The sequence below is a fragment of the Mastigoproctus giganteus genome, chromosome 6 (genome assembly GCF_048544385.1).
Source record: "Mastigoproctus giganteus isolate SK-2022 chromosome 6, ASM4854438v1, whole genome shotgun sequence".
Taxonomy (NCBI): domain Eukaryota; kingdom Metazoa; phylum Arthropoda; class Arachnida; order Uropygi; family Thelyphonidae; genus Mastigoproctus; species Mastigoproctus giganteus.
Window position 1 is genome coordinate 39,375,524 of NC_143580.1, and position 20,466 is coordinate 39,395,989.

Here is a 20,466-nt window from a genome sequence, read left to right on the forward strand (position 1 = left end):
AGCCCACTCCAGGTCGTGCTCACTCAGCCATCGATGACAGCACGATCAGAAAAGGGGAGTCATTAACTATGGAAGATTGCCAGATATCGGTGTGTGAATTGTCCCAGAAGATGAAGATTAGTGTGGGCTCTGTTGAAACAGTGCTTCATAACCAACTCCATTTACGGAAATCGAGTGCAAGATGGATTCCCTGATTACTGACTGGTTTCCAGAAGGCTGACCAACAACAGAAATCACAAGAGTTGTTAGCCCTGTGACAAAAAAAAAAAAAAAAAAACGAGGGAGACTTTTCTCTCATCTAATCACTCAGAATGAAAGTTGGATACACCATTTCGACCCTGAAATAAAAAGCAGTCCATGGAATGGTGACATGGTTCCCCACCCCTCAAGAAGGCAAGGGCCCAAGTGGCAGCAGGAAAGGTCTTGCTGACAGTGTTTTGGGATGAGAAAGGCATAATAATACTGATTACCTGCCGAAAGACAGAACAATTACTGGTGCCTATTATGCCAACTTACTCACAAAATTACGGAGAAAATCAAAACATATGTGGCATAATGTCCAAAAGTGTGATAATGCTTCAAGACAATGCCTCAGTTCACACTTCTGAAATTGCAACAATACAAGCAGCCACTTGTGGATATGAAATACTGCCCCATCCAGCCTACTCACCCGATCTTGCACCATCGGAAGACTCCTTGTTTCCTTCCCTCAAATCATTTCTTCGGGGTATCTACTTCCCTGATGATAAGACACTCGTTTCTGCAACAGTCATGGTTCAAAGACCAATCTCACCATTTCTACAAACTTCTATAGCCTCATCCACTGATGGGAAAAATGTGTAAATCTGCATGGTGGCTATGTAGAGAAGGACTAAAACCTGTGACAAGAAACAATAGACTAGCACCTCTGCAGCTAGGTCAGGGTGATTCTGTATTGAACCACCCTCGCACATACGTGGAAAGCTAAGGTGCATTAAAATAATGCTAGTTTTGAAAATACAGTAGAAATTAAATGTACAAATAACAAAAGAAAAGGAAATTTCAAGAAACTTGTAATTTCTGCCACAGAGAACCATCATAACCGGACAGCCAAGAGGTAGGCAACCACAGTCTTTTAGTGACAGATTTCTAGATACCTAGCTTGATTTCGAAAGTCCATATCTAATAAAAATTTGATTACTATGTGGCTTATTTTGCTGTATAACTCACCCATTTTGCTCTTCTTAAAAATGCAATCTTTGATTTACGTGAAATTTAATGAACCAATTAAAAAATTGTTATAGGACTAAACTAAACAATATTTCTACAGGGCATCCTTAGCACATCCTAAACACACAATGGCAGACAGGATAAATAGGTACAGTTCTTGCTTTACGAGTTCCCGGGCGGGTTTACGAGTTTTTTTCCCCCTTCAAGTATCAACAATATCGAAAATATGAACACTAATTGCAAAAAATGAATGTTAAAAATTCATAAATACCGCATTTCAAACCACACGCATAGCTAGCTATACAATACAGTGTACCCCACTTTACGATATTAATCCGTTACCATCAGATTGGGAAAATATCGTAATGTGAACCCGATAATTGTTTTTTGGTAATTCAAATTTTTGCCATATAACTCCCTAAAAGGTCGTTTTTATAGTGTAAATTGTATTAGTTACCAATTCAAATCATTAAATGCACTACACTTTCATCGCAATCACATGTTCTGCTATAAGAACCAATTCTGAACGGCTTTGTGATATTTTTCTAAAAGTACATTTCTGGAAGTCATGACCATAAAACAAAAACAATTTGCACTTTCTGGTTTATTGGACTTTTCTGTTACTGCAAGCAGGTAGTAAACTCAATGTTATTGCATTTGTGAAAATACCAATAGCTGGAATTGTGTGGATTTTTACGTTATTATGATGAAATGTGTTTCCCCTTTACTGAAATCTTCAATGGTATAAAACACATAAATAAAATTTCAGAATCTTCTCTTCATTCTTTTTTTTTTTTTAGCTTCGTAAACTTGTTACTCCGTGCAAATCATGTTAGCTGCAATTTGTGCGTTCCGTTAAAAAATGCTTATGCATGCTATTTAAACTTATAAAGAAAAGAGATTATCTTGGAAATAAACGCCTATTAAAGCATTTTTGAAGAAGATAACTCCTTGTGCAACAAACCAACAAGTTTTTTTTTTTTTTGTTTTGGTTGGTTTTTAGGAGCATTAGCAACTAAGGCCATATTGCTCCGGGATATGCGGTGGTCATTCCTTGACCTTTCCGCATCCTCCGTATTTGGTGGTGACGGGCTCGAACCCCGGTCTAATCAAGAAGCGTGTGCTGCGCACTGCTGCTCCTTCCCACCTGGCTACGGAGGCGCCAAACCAACAAGTGCCGAGCCAATAATGAGTGATCAACGAGTGTGCATTTAGTCGATGATGAAGAATAAACATTCTTCAACATTTGTAAGTTATAAATAAAATAAAAATTCCCGTTTTACGACCGCGAGCTAGGAATGAATTAACTCGTAAAGTCAAGAACTACCTGTATTCTAAAACATATCAGCTTTGTTCATTAGTTAGCACAGGTAATGATATGCCTTGGCCAAAAAATGTACTAATGTTCAAATGAGTATAGTCAAACATGGGCTGCTTAAGTAAAGCCTTTCCATTAAGTTTAATGTAGAGCAAGTTTTTCTAACTGAATTTATTTTCTGCACTAAGAACCACAGAACTTGTTACCAAATGGAGTTTAATGCCATGATGCACCTGTAGTGACAACACTGATCATTATGAAGCACACAACGTACCAATACCAGACCAGTATTTCTTGCCATCTGCTAAAAAACACAAACAAAAATTACAACTATATTCTCAATATCCAATAACAACTAAATAACTTAACTGATTTTATTGATTTAGTTGAAAACGGACATATACTGGGTATATCATATATTTCCAGCATTTTGAAAATTCTGAAAAATTTCCAAAAGTGCAGCTGATTAAATGAATAATTGTGGCAATCATTTTGCCATTAATAACTTTTCCATCTTCTCTTGATGTCTGGTATTTTTAAGATAGGTACATTATTTGTTATGCAATAAAAAATATGGGAGTTTTTATTTCCATATCTGTAGGGTTTTTTTTTTTAACACAGTTGCAATAGAGTTAAAAATCAATAAACTTCATTGCAAAATAAAATAGGATAAATATTAAAACTTACTGCACTATCTTTTATAATAATCCTTTTGTGAGTTACTAACAATGCTTCTAAAGGCTGAATCACTCTCCGAAGGTACGTCTCATCTTTATGGTTTTCGTAAAGCCACTGTGCATCAAGAACATCTTGCATTGTCACTAACCCAGACTATGATAAATAAAAAATGTTTCAATTATAATACCAAAGCTGAAATAGCAACTGCACTTAAGGCAGATCTTTCTCTCACTCACTCTCTTCCCCCCCCATTTAAACGAGTATCAATGTTTTAAATAAGAAATATTCTACACAGTTGTACTTACCATTACTATTATCTACCTTTAGACAAATAGTATGTTACACTCACCTATAATACTTTGTATCCTCTTTAATTAAATATGAACAAAAATAATTAGAGGGGAGCCCAGCAACTAGAATGACTAATATTTAAATATTAAACTTATTAGCCAAATTGATTTAAACATTGCATGATGTTAAGTGATTTATCACATTTGACAACTGATGATTCCTTTTCATTTATAACACCAACATTAATTAATACTGCAGACATTCAAAGCAATGGATAACTTTTTTTCTTTTAAATGAAAACAAACACGAAAGGTATTAGAACCTATAACACTAAGTGTTAAATGTGAGTTGAATAATACTCAGGTTTCTAGACTCCATTCTAGAAAGAGGGGAAATTACAGAAGCTAATACAGAAGAAAAGTGCTCACATACAGAAAAGGATGCAGCAGAAATAGAATGTCTATGAGACAAAGCGTACAGACTTATAAGAGATGGGTAACTAAATTAACCTGACTGGCCTCCCTTGAATGGAAGCTAGAAGACAGGTTTTGGGGGCATCCCCCTCAGAGGTTGGGAACAATATTCTGCACTAGGGTGGATATGAGATTTCTAGAAAGCAGGTAGTTGAAGAAGAGTATCGGTGAGAGAGAAATAGAAAACCCAATGTTTAGATGCAGAGGAAGCAATACTTGAGTTCAGTGTTGGCATTCGAGGTGAGCGGACACGTTTAGTCAGGGCTCCTCAGTTAAGTGGTTTACTTTGGATAGTGCTTTTAAATATTTGATTTATTTAGATATTGTTGGATTATTTTGTTATAGGTTTCCTGTAACAGTTTGATTTTAATAATATTGTAGATATATTTTTTAAAAGTTACTTTCATTGATATTTATTTAATTTAAAATGGTAGTTACGAGATCTGCCTTAAACACGTCACAATAGCCGATGGTAATTTACAGGTGAGTCATGATTTAATCTGTTGTGGAACCTGTGGAATGTTTTCCAAGGTCGACCTGGTGACCAATCCTACCTCACCTGGGGATTCTTGTCTTTGTGATCGATGTAAGGAGTGCACCGATCTTAAATTACAATTTGGTGCACTGATGGAACAATTTGAGTCCCTGAAAAAACGGGTTCTTGCCCTCGAGAATAATGCATCTGGGAGCTCGTCAGGGACTCAAGACTCGAGCAATCTACCAAGTGATGCACACCCGAATCGAGCCTCAAAACAGAAAAACCAAGTGCAAACTACTCTGGTTAAGAAGGACTTTGTTTTATTAGGAGACTCCATTGTCAGAGAAATGGGGAATATTTTTTGTAATAAGGATAGGTGGAGTAGAACCAGGGTATGTCTGCCGGGAGCAACTATTGATGATGTCACCAACAGATTGTCAGATTTTAAAGGGGGTAAAGAGAATATTATTATTATTCATGTGGGGACTAATGATATTAAACGTACACGATCTGACGATTTGTTGGAAAAATACAGGACCATGCTGAGGAAATGCCGCGAGCTAGGCCACAATGTCTATGTATCTGCAATTCTGCCCAGACACGATAGGAGGGATTATATGTTAAGAGCCTTGTGGATTAACTCAAGACTTGAATCTGCAAGGCTTGGGGGGGGGGGGGGGATTTCTATCAGCATGGCTCACACTTGTAGGTAGAAGGAATTTGTTTTGTAGAGACAGGATACACTTAAACAAAGGTGGTGCAAAAGTTTTTGCCAGTATTATTATTATTGAGGATACCTTAAAGGTTCAGGGAAACTGCTAGCTAGGGGGAATGTGGGTAATACTGACACGCGTTTATCTGATAATATTGGTCAAAGTACATACCTTAAGAGTTCTTATCTGCTACCCCAACTGGAAGTATTATCTAGATGTTCTGGTTTCACGTGAGCGGGTAGCTAATATCAGGGAAGGGAGCCTAAAAAACTTCAAGGGTTGTGTTAGGGTTGCTAAATATACAAGAACTGTAAATCTTAATTGTTTATACAGTAACGTTAGAAGTGTCATCAATAAAATGACTGAATTCGAACTGCTGGTTAAAACAAGTAACGCGGACATAATAGGGCTTACAGAGACGTGGTGCCACCCGGAAATTGGGGGATGATGAGTTTCAGTATGGCTTGTATAATGTATTTAGGAAGGATGGGGTGGTGGGGTAATGCTTCTTATCAGAAGCAGCCTGAGTGCGACGATAGCTTTCCCGGATTCAGACATATCACATGCTAGTATAGAGTCTGTATGGTGTGAGATAGTTGGAAACAAATGTATAATGCAAGTAGGAGTAATCTACAGACCAGGTGATTGTGAAGATTATGACAAAAGCCTCTACAAGCAAATGGAATGGGCAAGTAAGCATCAATGTCTTATTACGGGTGATTTCAATTTGCCTCTAATTGATTGGAGTAAATGGGAAGGAAACTCGACATGGGGAACAAAATTTTTAAATCAACTAGATGACTGTTATTTGTATCAACATGTCAGGGAAAGTACTAGAGAAAAGAATATCCTAGACATCATCACACATGAATCAGATAACATAACAGGGTTGACAGTAGAGGAACCAGTAGCAGGAAGTGATCACGGAGTTCTATAGTGGATGATGACGAGAGAGGTAGCAGAAGTAAAAGGCAAAGGAATGGATTTTAATTTCAGAAAAGGCACTTACGATGCCTTAAGGTACTACATGGCCTCTTAACTGGGTAAATATCGTGCAGAAAATGAATACATTTGAACTGTGGTACGCTTTTAAAACATTAATCACAGATGCCTTGAATGCATATATACCATTAAAAAAAATACTCCACGAGGAGGGTTCCAAGTTGAATGAATAGTGAAGTTGCCACATTACTTGAGCAGAAAAAGGTAGCATGGAAAGGTTACAGAGCAATAAAAAGTACTGAAGCCTATAACAGCTACAAGGTGATGTGTAATAGAGCCACAGAAAAGGTTCGACAGGCAATGGCAGTTTATGGGAAATCACTAGCAAACAGAGCAAAGAGGGGGGATAAAGAATTCTTTACATATATAAATGCCAAGAAGAGCAGGACAAACCAGATCAGACCTTTACGTAAGGGAAAGGGGATAGCATTAAATACACCAGATGAACTCAACAGTTATTTTGCATCGATATTTACAAATGAAAAACCTTTTGTGGCAATAGGAAATTGTGGGTGCGAAGTTAAAAAATATGTAATTAATGATATTGAAATTTCGCAAGATTATTTAATGAAAAAAACTTTCGAGCCTACAGACCAGTAAGGCTCCGGGAGTTGATGGAATATACCCTATAATCTTAAGGGAGGCGGCAAGCGAGTGGATTGAACCATTGAGGCTAATTATGCGAGCATCACTAGAATCTGGGGAGATTCCCTTGGATTGGAAAAGTGCAAATGTATCTCCCATACATAAGGATGGCTCTAAAAGTGAAGTTGGAAATTATCGACCTGTCAGTCTGACTTCAGTAGTAGGGAAAATCATGGAGGCAATGATCAAGGGTGGAATTCAGGATCATTTGGATCGAATTGAAATTCAAGGATTCTCAGCATGGTTTTGTAAAGGGAAAACCATGTTTAACAAATCTGGTTCGCTATTTCGAAAGGGTCACTCACGAGCTGGATTTAGCGAATAATTTCGACATTGTTTATTTAGATTTCAGCAAAGCTTTTGACTCAGTCCCACATGAGCAGTTGCTTTATAAGCTGGAACAGATTGGAATCACTGGGGAAAATCCTTAGATGGATAGAAGGATGGCTTCAGGGCAGGAGGCAGAGGGTTGTGATAAATGGCTATTCCTCAGATTGGGTTGATGTAAGAAGTGGGGTTCCCCAAGGATGAGTATTAGGACCACTGTTGTTTTTAATTTTCATAAACGACATTCATGAAGGGATAGAGGACGTGATGTCTAAATTTGCAGATGTTAAAATTGGTAGAGTAGTTAATGATCACTGTCAAGCTGAGCTTCTTCAGAGAGATCTAGATAGACTTCAGGAATGGTCAGCAAAATGACAGCTATGCTGTAATCCAACAAAGTGTAAGGTATTACAGATGGGAAACAGTAATCCCAAAATAACTTATTCACTTGGTGGAGTTCACCTAAACCCAGTACTGGAGGAAAGAGACTTGGGTGTTACAATACGGTCAGACATGAAATTCTCTGAGCATTGTAAACAGGTTGCAAGGAAGGCCCATGGTGTCCTATCGAACTTTTGCAAGTAGAGATAGGGACGTGATAATCCCATTATATAAGGCTTACGTTAGACCACACTTGGAATACTGTGTTCAAGTATGGACACCACACCTAAAGAAAGACATCGAGCTTCTTTAAAGGGTGCAAAGACGGGTAACTCGCCTGGTGAGATTGGCAAAAGGGCGTCCTTATGAAGAAAGACTTCGAATATGTGGGTTGCAGAGTTTGGAAACTAGACACCTTAGAGGAGATTTGATTGAGGTGTTTAAGGCTCTCAGAGGCATCAGTAAAATGAATGAGGACAAAATTTTCAAGATTATAAATGATGCTAGAACTAGGGGACATAAATTCAAGTTACGGGGGGAAATGTTTAGATTGGACTGCAGGAAGTTTTATTTTTGCCAGCGAGTTATAAATTACTGGAATAAGTTGCCTTCATGGGTGGTAGAGGCCGACAGTTTGGGAAAATTCAAAAGTCATCTGGATAGTACCTTCGGTTAAGGGAGGTGCATAGGATGATAGGTTTAATTTCCTTTTTTATTAATTATTATTATCTATTTATTTTATTTTTTGGCTGGTGCAGCATAAGCCATAGGCTTTCTTGCACCATGCGGCCATTACTAATACTTGTGATGTGTTCACAGCAAGAGAGATTATTAGAAGTCAAGGTAATCCCTAACAAAGATATATGATCTTGTCTAGAAATCAGAGTCATTAACAAGCATAGGAATTGTACACTTTGTTGTGAGACAGGATTGAAATTACCTGTTATCTTTGCACCACTGGAGAATTACCTGGAGATCAGCATTTTATGAATTGGTGATAGATATTTAAGAAGTTGAAGCTGTTTATACAGGGCAAGATTTCTAAAACTGGAATGTAGAATGTAATGTTCTACCATCAGAAACTATGTATAAGATTTGCAGTCAGTAGAAGGTAACAATATACAAGAGGAAAAAAATAAAATAGAAGCTCTAAATAAAGCAGTAGAACTAAAATAGAAGCTCTAAACAAAGAAGAAATAGAAAAAATACAATCCTAAATAAAGGAGTAAAAATAAAGTACAAACCCAGTAGAAATAAAATAGAAGCCCCAATGAAGTAAGAGAAATAAAATAAAAGCTTTAAAGAAAGTAGAAGAAATAAAATAAACCCAACAGAATAAAATAGAAAATCTTTCTAGCAATATAATTTCTTGAAAATAGAAGATCCAAGAAATTCTATCAAAGCAAAAAAAAAAAAAAAAAATACAAGGGGAAATATATAATAGTATCAGTCACTTGAACCGATTTTATCTCCTATGATCCTTGGCACACAACTATCTCATCCGTACTCCGCTATTTTTTCATAAAAATAATTTTTTTTTTTTTTTTTTGTGGGATTTGAATGTGGTCTCCATGCTTTATGGACACAAAAATTAATTCTGATATCATATATTCAGATTTTAGGAAAGCTTTTGATACTGTTGCACATAGAAGACTACTTATATAATAACGGTGTGTAGATACACCATAGACAACTCTTAAGAAACTACAAAGTAGTTGTAGGCATCATTTGCTCTTTTTCATATTGCGCTCTGCTTTCACGACGAGTTGCCATGATATTGCACTATCTCAAAGAAGTAACGCTTCACTAATAGAGAAGACTATTGTTACTTATTCTCAGTGAGTACCACCACCCAGACATGTTTCAAGGCTGTTGGCCTATCATCAGTGGGTGGGCAGGTACCCTGGTATTGCAGACATGACGATCCAGTTGTGAAGATAATCACACAATATGAGAGATGCCAAAAGGTGTATATGACAATATTTAAAATAACTAAATGCACAAGGCATAATACATTAAGAGTTTAATATCTATATAATATCAGTGTGTAGATACACCATATTTTAAGAGTTGTCTATGGTGTATCTACACACTGATATTATATAGATATTAAACTCTTAATGTATTATGCCTTGTGCATTTAGTTATTTTAAATATTGTCATATACACCTTTTGGCATCTCTCATATTGTGTGATTATCTTCACAACTGGATCATCATGTCTGCAATACCAGGGTACCTGCCCACCCACTGATGATAGGCCAAGAGCCTTGAAACATGTTTGGGTGGTGGTACTCACTGAGAATAAGTAACAATAGTCTTCTCTATTAGTGAAGCGTTACTTATTTGAGATAGTGCAATATCATGGCAACTCGTCGTGAAAGCAGAGCACAATATGAGAAAGAGCAAATGATGCCTACAACTACTTTGTAGTTTCTTAAGAGTTGTCTATGGTGTATTTACACACCGATATTATATAGATATTAAACTCTTAATGTATTATGCCTTGTGCATTTAGTTATTTTAAATAGAAGACTACTGTACAAACTGGAGCAATAAAGCATTAAGGGCAAGTTGCTACAATGGATAAAAGGATGGTTGAGTGGGAGAAGACAGATAGTGGTAATCAATGGACACCGCTCTTCATGGACTAACGTTATTAGTGAGTTTGGTGTTGGTCCCATTGTTTTATTTATTTATCAATGATATTGATGAAGGTATATCAGGCTTAATGTCCAAGTTTGCAGACAATACAAAGGTTGGTAGGGTTGTTAATGACAGTAAGGATGGTATGCTACTGCAACAGGATCTATAAAAATTGAGAAGATGGGCTGAGATGTAGCAACTCAAGTTTAACATTGGCAAATGCAAAGTGCTGCATATGAGTAGAAGTAACCCACAGAGTAACATACCAACTGTGCGGTACTATACTCAGGTAGTTGTTGGCGCATCGGCTTCTGTGGCCATAATGCACCTCCCAAGGCTTTTGCAGTACTTTGATCCAAGCCTGAGGCGGGATTCGAACCCGCGACCTTTGGGTTGCTAGGCAGGCACTTTACCCACCCGACTAGCCTGGTCGACTCTACACTCAGGGCAGAACGAAAAAGACCCAGGGTATTTGTGCAGTCAGATATGAAGCTTTCTGAGTAATGCAGACAGGCTGCAAGAGTAGCTCACTGGGTCTTGTCAATGATATACAGGAATTTTGCAAGAAGAGATAAGGAGGTGATTATTCCCTTGTATAAGGCAATGGTCATGCCACACTAAGTATTGCATACAGGTCTGGAGGTCTCATTTTCGGAAAGACGTAGATCTGCTGGAAGGAACAGGTACAGAGAGGAGCAATGAGATTAGTGCATGGAACAAAGGATTGCTATTATCAAGAAAAGCTTAAGTTTTGCAAATTGCAGAATCTGGAGACTAGGCACTTGCGAGATAATCTGATTGAGATGTATAAGGCCTTGAATGGCTAAAATTCTTAGAAGATGGAAATTATTTCACTAATATCCCATAACTTGGTGGAAAGTTCAACAAAGACTGCTGTTAGCCAAAGTAGGTGGAGGGTAATCCATTGCATTTTCCCTTTGTGTTCTGATACTTTTTGGTAATGTAATGTACATTATCAAAAGCATCGAGACACAAAAAATAACAGTGTATGCAAACTATTCGTTATGTGACATCACAGATGGTAGTACATAGGTATAGGTGATTTTGGTCGAGGTGTGGGTGTTATGCAATAGCGCAGGACCTAGCATGCAATGAATTTTTAGGTTCCTTAACAATGAATACTTCCACCTGTAAAATAATGAATCATCCAAGGAATCTCATGGGCATATTTTGGCAACTAACAACTATATACCATGTATAGCTTGGGACCATCTCACACAAGATACAAAGTAATTAACCTGCTATCAGTGATATAGTAGACTCCACTGGCCTGAGTCTATCTGAAAAAAAAAAAAAAAAAAAAAAACACCAGGACTTATTTAACAAGGCATTACCAAAATCACCTACCTTGTTACTTTTTCAAGGTAGTTTCCCTTTACTACCAGATTTATCAAAAACTTCTGAGAACAGGGTATAACGAAATATATTAATAATTATATAATAGGTTATTGACAATAAGAATTTACAGTAAAAACATAAAATACTGTTTGTTAATTGCTCAAATCGATATTTTAGCAAAGACTTCTTTTTCGTACTTACCTCATTTATCCGTGTTGCTAGTTACATTTAAGTTGGGGAGGCAAAGACATTAAAAACCAATTAATTAAAAATAGAAATAAAAAAAAAAAATTAAAAACATTAACTTTAAGAATTAAGCCCAGAGAAAGAAGTGCACCACCCAATCCCCAGGTTGCCATCTATAAAATCACTAAGTAAATGAAAACTAAAATCTTGAAAAATAAGCCTTTGCTAAAATATTGATTTGAATAATAGGTTAATTTCATAGCTTAATGTCCTAAAATAATGTGAAAATAATTGTTTATCAATGTCTTTTGATGCAGTTTCTAAAATTTAATTAATGTTGGTAAGTAAAAGAAGAATGAATATCCAGCAATTCAAGCAATGTTCAGTACTAAAATTTTTAATGAAAAGAGGGCAGAAATGCTAAAGAAATTCATGAAAAATAACAAGTGTTTGGGATACTTCTCCAACAAAGTATCACAGTTATATTACTGTTGCAAGATGGTTGGCCATCTGAAGAAATGAATTCAGAAACAACTGCTATCATTGAAGGAAAAAAAGTACTTAGCAATTCCCATGGAAGCATCTTAACAATACATGAGCATTTGGGAATGTCCAAAGTTTGTGAAAGATGGGTTCCCAGAAATCTTTCCATTTACGATAAACATCAAAGAGTGGAGTCATCAAATGAGAATTTAAAAAATTAACCCATTTCAAAACTGGAAATGGGTTTTTGGTTGCTTTTTCTGGAAGTGACCAAGTAAAATAAGATGGTGTTGTCATTTTGAATAAGAAATGTTCAAGGTCTCTTCTTGGATACAATCCTATTAATAGTAGAATGATGACAGACTTCAGAGCCAGCCAGTAAATATCAGTTTTAGTTGCATATGCACCGATATCAACACCCACAGATGAAGTTATGGACGTTTATTATGAAAATCTCCAATCAGCTCTTGATCTGGTCCCAAAAAAGGATGTTTTGATACTTGAGGCAAGACAGTTTCTTCTAGTCCAGACTGTAGTAGGTTTGGTCTTGGCACTAGAAATGAATGGGGTGAAAGTTTAATTGAATTTTGTCATCTGAACTGTCTTTGTCATATGTAACACCTGCTTTCAGCAGCACCCAAGAAGGCTCTACACATGGAATCAAATTGATTACATCAGAGATGGTGTTCCAGTGTAACCACAGCAAAAACACTTCCTGGAGCAGATTGTGGCAGTGATCATCAGCTACTCCACATCATTCTCAAGCTGAAGCTGAAAAAGATCACGAATAGGGTTTTCCCTATTCCAAACAATTATATACTTGAAACAGACAATCGTTTTCAAGCTCTATTAGAACTAGATGATGATATGCTGCCTGAGGAAATGTGGGAAAATACAAGGAAACTAAGAGTATCAGGAACTAAGCAAAATCATCAAACACTGTTTAAGCCAGGACAAACAGGATAGATCAATCGAAAGTGTAAAGAAATCGAATACTACAACAAATGAAACAAAACTAAGAAGATGTATGCTGTAATTAAGTCCTTAAGACAAAAGTTCCAACCAAAACTTAATGTAATTAAGGACTCCAAAGAGGAAATTTCAACAGAGAACAATTAAAGGAAGCTGAAAAGAATACTATGAGCAGCTCTTCCGAGCACCTTCTGACACTCCCTTTTCAAGAGTGTGAACACCACCACTCAAACAGCACAGTTTCAAAGCCAAGCTTCTCATCAGTGAGTGAGCAGGTACCCAGAGGATAAGGAGTGAAACCCAGTTGTGACTTATTTACACAAGATGTTATAATAATGATGCCAATGTATAGCCTTTAGTTTAACACATTAAACCATATAGTAATGATGCAAACACACTGACTAATGTCACAGTTTGAAGTTTTCTGCCCTAAAATATTATTAGTCTATGAAGCACACCTTTTGGCATCTCTCATATCATGTAAAAAAGTCACAACCAGGTTTCTACCCACTCACTGATGACAAAACAAAGAGTGCTGAGTGGTGGTTCTCAAATGAAAATAAATAACAGTAGTCTTCTCTAATAGGGAGCATTACGTGTCTGAAGTACAAGGAGAGAAACCCATGAAGGATTTCATAATATGAAATGCTACGATATGAGACTGATAACAATGCCAATGTACAAACTTCGGTTTGTCTAAAAAATCAAATTATGCAGTAATGATGCAAATGCACTAACTAATGTCATAGATGAAGAGCTAAAAGCAGCTGTAGAAGCCTGGTTTGATGCCTAATTTGTTGGTATTTTTGAAGGTTAGATTAATACAATTATTGTATTTAATGTAATTAAATACTTAAGGTAAATATACAGAAGGCCCCAGTTATAACGCAGTTCGCTTTACACTCATTCGCTATAATGCTGTTCTTATATTATAACCTGACTATAACGCTGTCACAAATCACTATAACGCTCTTTTACAGATTGCGTTTTTGGCATATTTAACGAAATCGTTTCATTTGATGGATTCGATAGCTTGAAAATGAATAGCAAAACAGCATTAAAACGTTTCCCACACCGACTTGAGAAATTTTCCCACGCTCAGTGAAATTTTCTCGCACGCTAATTGCAGTACAGTCACTTGTTACATAGTTCCAAGATCAACCATTTAAAAAATGATCAAGTATATTGCTTGTAATATTTGCGTTATATGCATTTATGCGAAATCTAGTCATCACTCAGTACAGTATTAGACATTGTGCGTAACGGACAGTTTACTTGAACATTGTATCGTAATTAATGCAACCAACGCAGTTGCATTTTTGAAGAGTTAATAATGGCCGATAAGAATGAAAAAGCAAAGTCTGGGCGCACTACGAAGACTATAAATGTAAGAAAAAGACCGAATTCAAAAATTAAATTAGACGTTTTGAAGCGAATCGATTCCCGTCAACGACAAGCGGATGTGTGCCATAATTTAGGACTTGCAAGTTTAACTGTAAGAACAATTATAAAAAAATAAATTAATTTCAGCAGCGGGAAAGATAACTGTTCCACTGCAAGCAACTAGGGCTAAGGTCGGCTATTAGGGTTGAAATGGAAAGATGTTAACTAATTTTATTGAAGATAATATCCAATGCAGAATTTGGTTAAGTTAAATATTATAAAAAAATAAATAAATAAAAAAAATAGATTAGCCAATATTATATGAAGAAAACTAAAAAAAAAAAAAAAATGTGGAACCATTTAAAACTGGTAAGAGCTGGTTGAATAGATTTAAAATCTAGGGAGAAGCTGCAAGTGCAGATCAAGGAGCCGAAACTTTCAAAAAAGAACTTGCTAAAATTATTGAAGAGGGGTATTGTGTGTTATACTCCTCAACAAGTTTATAACATAGATAAAGCAGGACTGTTGTGGAAACGAATGCCTAAAAGAAGAAAAAAAAACATGCCAGGTTTCAAAGAAGGGAAGGATCGGGTGACTTTATTGTTGGGCGGTAACGCTATGGGGGATTTAAAATTAATACCCCTTTTAGTTTGTTTAGAAGAGGGCCAAAGTTCAACCCAAAATCGACACATTTTTCATGATTTTAATTGGAATTTTAAGTTTAATTTTTATATGTAAGTAGTTACCACATAATCATATACGTATATTTTATATGTACAAATATTTGAATATTAAATATTTTGACCGACATTTGTGCATCTTTTCACTACCGTTTATTATTGATTAGGAAATATCCTATGGCACCGACCACAACTTACAAATACACATGTTACCTTATGGGAATGCGGAGCTCTCTTAGCGCTCTGTTTTTCCAGAACAAATTATCAGCGTTAAGCGGGGGTCACCTGTACTAAAAAAAAAAAAAAAAAAATTTGTTTATTGTACTCTGTTTTCAGAACTTTTAACTCTCCTCATACAATGATACTGGCAGCACAGAAAGAAGTATACTGATGTGTAGTCAATTCAGGATTCAAATATGGCTGCTGTCTCAAATTAGATAGATACACAGTCAATGTACATGTGTTCATCAGCTTTGAATTTTTTTCCTGCTAGTGCCCTTCACTGGCCCAAATGAGTGATAATTACTAAGCATGCTAAATCTGAATAGTGAGATTCATGATTTCTCAGTCCAAGATTGCCAACATCACTATCATGCACCAGAACTGAGTTTTAACCTTGACTCACTCTTGTATTCCTATCTATTTCATGTAAAATGCAGTTAGTGCAAAAATCAAAAACTTGTTATAACCAATTTAAGTACAAATAGTGGTTTTATTATTACATTCTCAGATTGAATCCCAGAACGAACACGCCTCAACTCTTGCATCTGTCCACCAACACCTAGTAGCAACCCAAGATGAACGCACAAGGTACGAATGTATGTCCCTGCCTCACAGCTGGCCCAGAATATACCTGGAGGAAAAATACAAAAGTAAATAAATAATTTAATTTAACCATATAGAGGTGTGCTTGCTATTTAATATGGCCATCTTTGCATAATATTGATTTTGAATTTTACAGACTAATTTTAATGTAATTAATCACAAACCAATCAACCCCAAATTAGTTGAAATGAACAGGTAAGCATTCAAGCCCAGTCAACAAAAACTAGAATAAATTAACTATAAATTCTAAGTAACAAGTGAACCAATAATCTATGACCACAAAACAACAGTTTGAAACTAAACTAAAATCCCCTCAGTGCATACAAATATAATAATCATGTACACATGCCACTTCAAAACTTAAACAGCTTTTCAATCTACATCATCATTCAGGAAGTGGCAACACTACTGGGAGGGTTTTTCATTTTATGCTCTTGGAATTACTCCTTCCTAATTAATGAGGTAAGGAAGAACATTTGGCAAGTGCAAGTTTTTTCTACCTTTTTAATCGTGCATGCATTTAAGATAAGGCATTTAAAATTTAATACAGAAGAGACTTGGGGGCACACACAAACTATCTCAGACATTAATAACTTTGTTACTGATATTTTCCTATCAACAAACAGGAAAGGTGTGGTAACCATCTGAAATATCAGGGAGTCATTGTGGTGGGGTTCACACCATGCAGTGGGACAATCAGCACAGACCTCGTGCTCGGCACTGGAAGACTTACTCCTTTCCACATTTAAATAGGAATCTGCAAGACAAACACTTCCATATGAAGCCTCCCAAAAGTTGGTTAAGCAACTATCTAGCATCAGAACACATCTTTACACTAATGTTTTAAAAGCGTACCACAGTTCAAATGTATTAATTTTCTGCACGATATTTACCCAGTTAAGAGGCCATGTAGTAGCTTAAGGCGTCGTAATTTCCTTTTCTGAAATTAAAACCCATTCCTTTGCCTTTTACTTCTGCTACCTCTCTCGTCATCATCCACTGTAGAACTCCGTGATCACTTCCTGTTATGTTATCTGATTCGTGTGTGATGATGAGGTCTAGGATATTCTTTTCTCTAGTACTTTCCCTGACATGATATAAATAACAGTCATCTAGTTGATTTAAAAATTTTTTCCCCCATGTCGAGTTTCCTTCCCATTTACTCCAATCAATTAGAGGCAAATTGAAATCACCCATAATAAGACATTGACGCTTACTTGCCCATTCCATTTGCATGTAGAGGCTTTTGTCATAATCTTCACAATCACCTGGTCTGTAGATTACTCCTACTTGCATTATACCTTTGTTTCCAACTATCTCACACCACACAGACTCTATACTAGCATGTGAAATGTCTGAATCCGGGAAAGCTATCGTCACACTCAGGCCACCCTTATGTGTGGGAGATACATTTGCACTTTTCCAATCCAAGGGAATCTCCCTGAGTTTTTTTAGCTAGCAGAGGCACTGGTTTGAAAGATTTGTTTGAAATTTCTAATAAATATTACATTTAATATTAAATTGTTTCTTATTTTCATTTCGATGCCATATGCTTGCATTTCACTATGTACTGTCTATGTACATAGTCATTATGAAGGTACATATAATACATACATAGACAAAATTTTAGACTAGTTTTTCTTATATATTACATACTTTGGAACGGAACCCCTTTATTACTAGGGGAGCCATAACTCAGTATTCGCGACATTTCTCAGGAACGCAACCCCATCGAATACAGGGGGGGGGGTTACTGTATATGGTAGGATAAGGTGACCTGGTAAGATATGAAAAAGAGAGAGACAGACAGATAATTGGCAAGAAATTAAAATAAGAAATGAAAAGGCAACCAAAATAAGACCCACACTGCAGTGTTTCTCACAATTTCAGTGTCTTCATCAGAGGCTGTCCACCGAAATTAGAAAAAAGACGACAATGTTCTTGCTTCTGTTTCTGACATGTTCTGTATGCTATGGTGCATGTGTGCTATAGACACGTTAAGAGCGAAATTTGAAATTTTGCGGCAAGAATAAGATCTAACAAATTGCCAATAAATGTAATTATATTATGATCATACAGATCATGTTTCAAATTTCATTCTAAGCAACATATCTATAGCACACACGCACCATAGCATACAGAACATGTCAGAAACAGAAGCAAGAACATTGCTGTCTTTCTCATAATTTCGGTGGATGGCCTCTGATGAAGACACCAAAATTGTGAGAAACACTGCTATGTGGTCTTATTTTGGTCACCTTTTCATTTCTTATTTTAATTTCTTGCCAACTATCTGTCTCTCTCCTTTTCATATCTTACCTGGTCACCTCATCCTACCATATCGCTACATTTCTTATCCATTTAGTCGAATTCACTTCTGGTGTATAATGCAGGTTCAATAGGATTAAACAAAAATCCTCTTCACACTTTCTACACACTATATATACAAGCTGCAATTTTATGTTTCAATAAAAAGAAATGAAAGTATGCCAGTAGCATAGCAAACCAGTAGAGCGAAGAATTTAACATGCAAAATTAAGAATAGAGTACTGTTGGAGAAACATTAAAACAATTTAGAAAAGAGTCCAAATTAAAGGTGCCCCCCCCACCAAGCACCAGTTTCCAAATGGTGTGAAGTATCACTATATGTAAATGTAACCAGTCTACAATACAGAAATAAGTAAAAATAGAGAAGTAAAAATAAAGTAGAACGTACCATAATATCAAATTGAATAGAAAAGACTGACCATTACGCCCCATCTCATAAGTGGGACCACGAGGCCATAAGGGTCAGGGAACCACTACATTTTGAAGCCTACACAAATCCACACCGTGATAGAGCGGTACTGCGATCACTTTATTGCGGCATGGATTTGTGTAGCACTCAAAATGTAGTGGTTCCCTGACCATTATGGCCTCATGGTCCACTATTTCTGTATTGTTGATTGGTACATTTGCATATAGTGATATTTCACGCAATTTGGAAACTGGTGCTTAGCAGTGGGGGGGGGGGACACCGCTAAATTTTCCTTTAATTTGGACTCTATTTTCTAAATTATTTAATGTTCCAGTACTCTATTCTTAATTTTGCATGTTAAATTCTTCACTCTACTGGTTTGCCATGCTACTGGCATACTTTTGTTTCTTTTTATTGAAACATAATTTTGCATATTTGCTGCCACTGATGTCTATTCTACTATCCTTATTTTTTATTTTCATTTAATTTTGCACTTATTTCACACACACACACACAGACAGAGAGAGAGAGAGAGAGAGAGAGAGAGAGAGAGAGAGAGAGAGAGAGAGAGAGAGAGAGAGAGAGAGAGAGAGAGAGAGAGAGAGAGATCGATCACGTTTGCAAATTAAATTTTGATTCTAATAAACAAAAATCGACATATTATCCAGAGGCTATAAAAATAAAGATATAAAGCTCAAATTTACACTTTATTACCAATTACATGATACGTCAAAACCAGAAAAATATTATCCACATGTTAGCAAAATGAAAATAAATTTAGAGTTATGTACATAGCTTAAGTAACATACATATTAATCAAACTTAGCACTTTGTAATATGATTATAATTTAAAACGTCACTTATTTTAGATTGTTTTACATTATCACTACAAAGTATATTTATAGATTTTTCAACAGCCTACATTCATGATCACTTGCACCAGTTTCTTTCCAATGCTCTACTGAGGACGGCTTAACTTCACGAGTTTTCTGTTTTTTAACTGGAATTTGTTTCAGTTCATCTTCATTTCCCTCTTCCACAATATTTTGGCAATTTCTTCATCTGTTAAAGCTATGTTTAGTCTCTAGAGCAAAGTTTCCGGCATCCCCCTCCCCCCCATACTTCTCCTTCAACCCATGCACGGTACTAAGTACTATAGGTTTTGATACCTTTCGTGTTTGGGGTTTTCGTAAAAAAAAAAAAAAAAAAAAAGGTGCAGTAACTTGTAGATCACTTTCTGTGTCCACCCAATCATTAAACTCCTGCTCACCGTGTCTTAGGGCTTTTCAACATTAAGTATCGTGACTTAGTTGCCCATCATGAATAATTAATCCACATTTTTTGAAACAGTTGCTAATGCATGTTTCAGAAACTTCATTCTAGGCACTCATTTTCATATGAAGTTTCATCTACAGACCGGACAATTCTTCGCCTCGTATCCGACCTATAAAAGGTTTTTATTATTCCCTGGTAGAGAGGTTAAATCAGTGATGTGGTATTCAAAGGTAGAAAAACTAATTCGAAGTTTTTGAAAGTCAACTTTGGATGAGCTGGGCAGTTGTCCAAAACGAATGCAATTCTTTTTTTGTTTTTCTTATTCAATTGTAAATCCCGTTTACGAAGATAATCCTCAAATAAAGAAGCTGTCATCCAAGTGTTGGCATTATTGGTATATTCAATT

General features: G+C 36.2%; 1 protein-coding gene across 1 annotated transcript in view; it reads right to left on the reverse strand.

The window, feature by feature from the left end:
- Nop60B (dyskerin pseudouridine synthase 1 Nop60B) overlaps nucleotides 1-20,466 on the reverse strand; it is a 149,846-nt gene that overhangs the window by 52,488 nt on the left and 76,892 nt on the right. The window contains exons 6-7 of the mRNA XM_090375081.1: nucleotides 15,946-16,076; nucleotides 3,215-3,358 (exon numbers count right to left, since the gene is read on the reverse strand). Of these exons, the coding sequence (XP_090231207.1) occupies nucleotides 3,215-3,358; nucleotides 15,946-16,076 (275 nt within the window). The remainder of the gene's footprint in view (nucleotides 1-3,214; nucleotides 3,359-15,945; nucleotides 16,077-20,466) is intronic.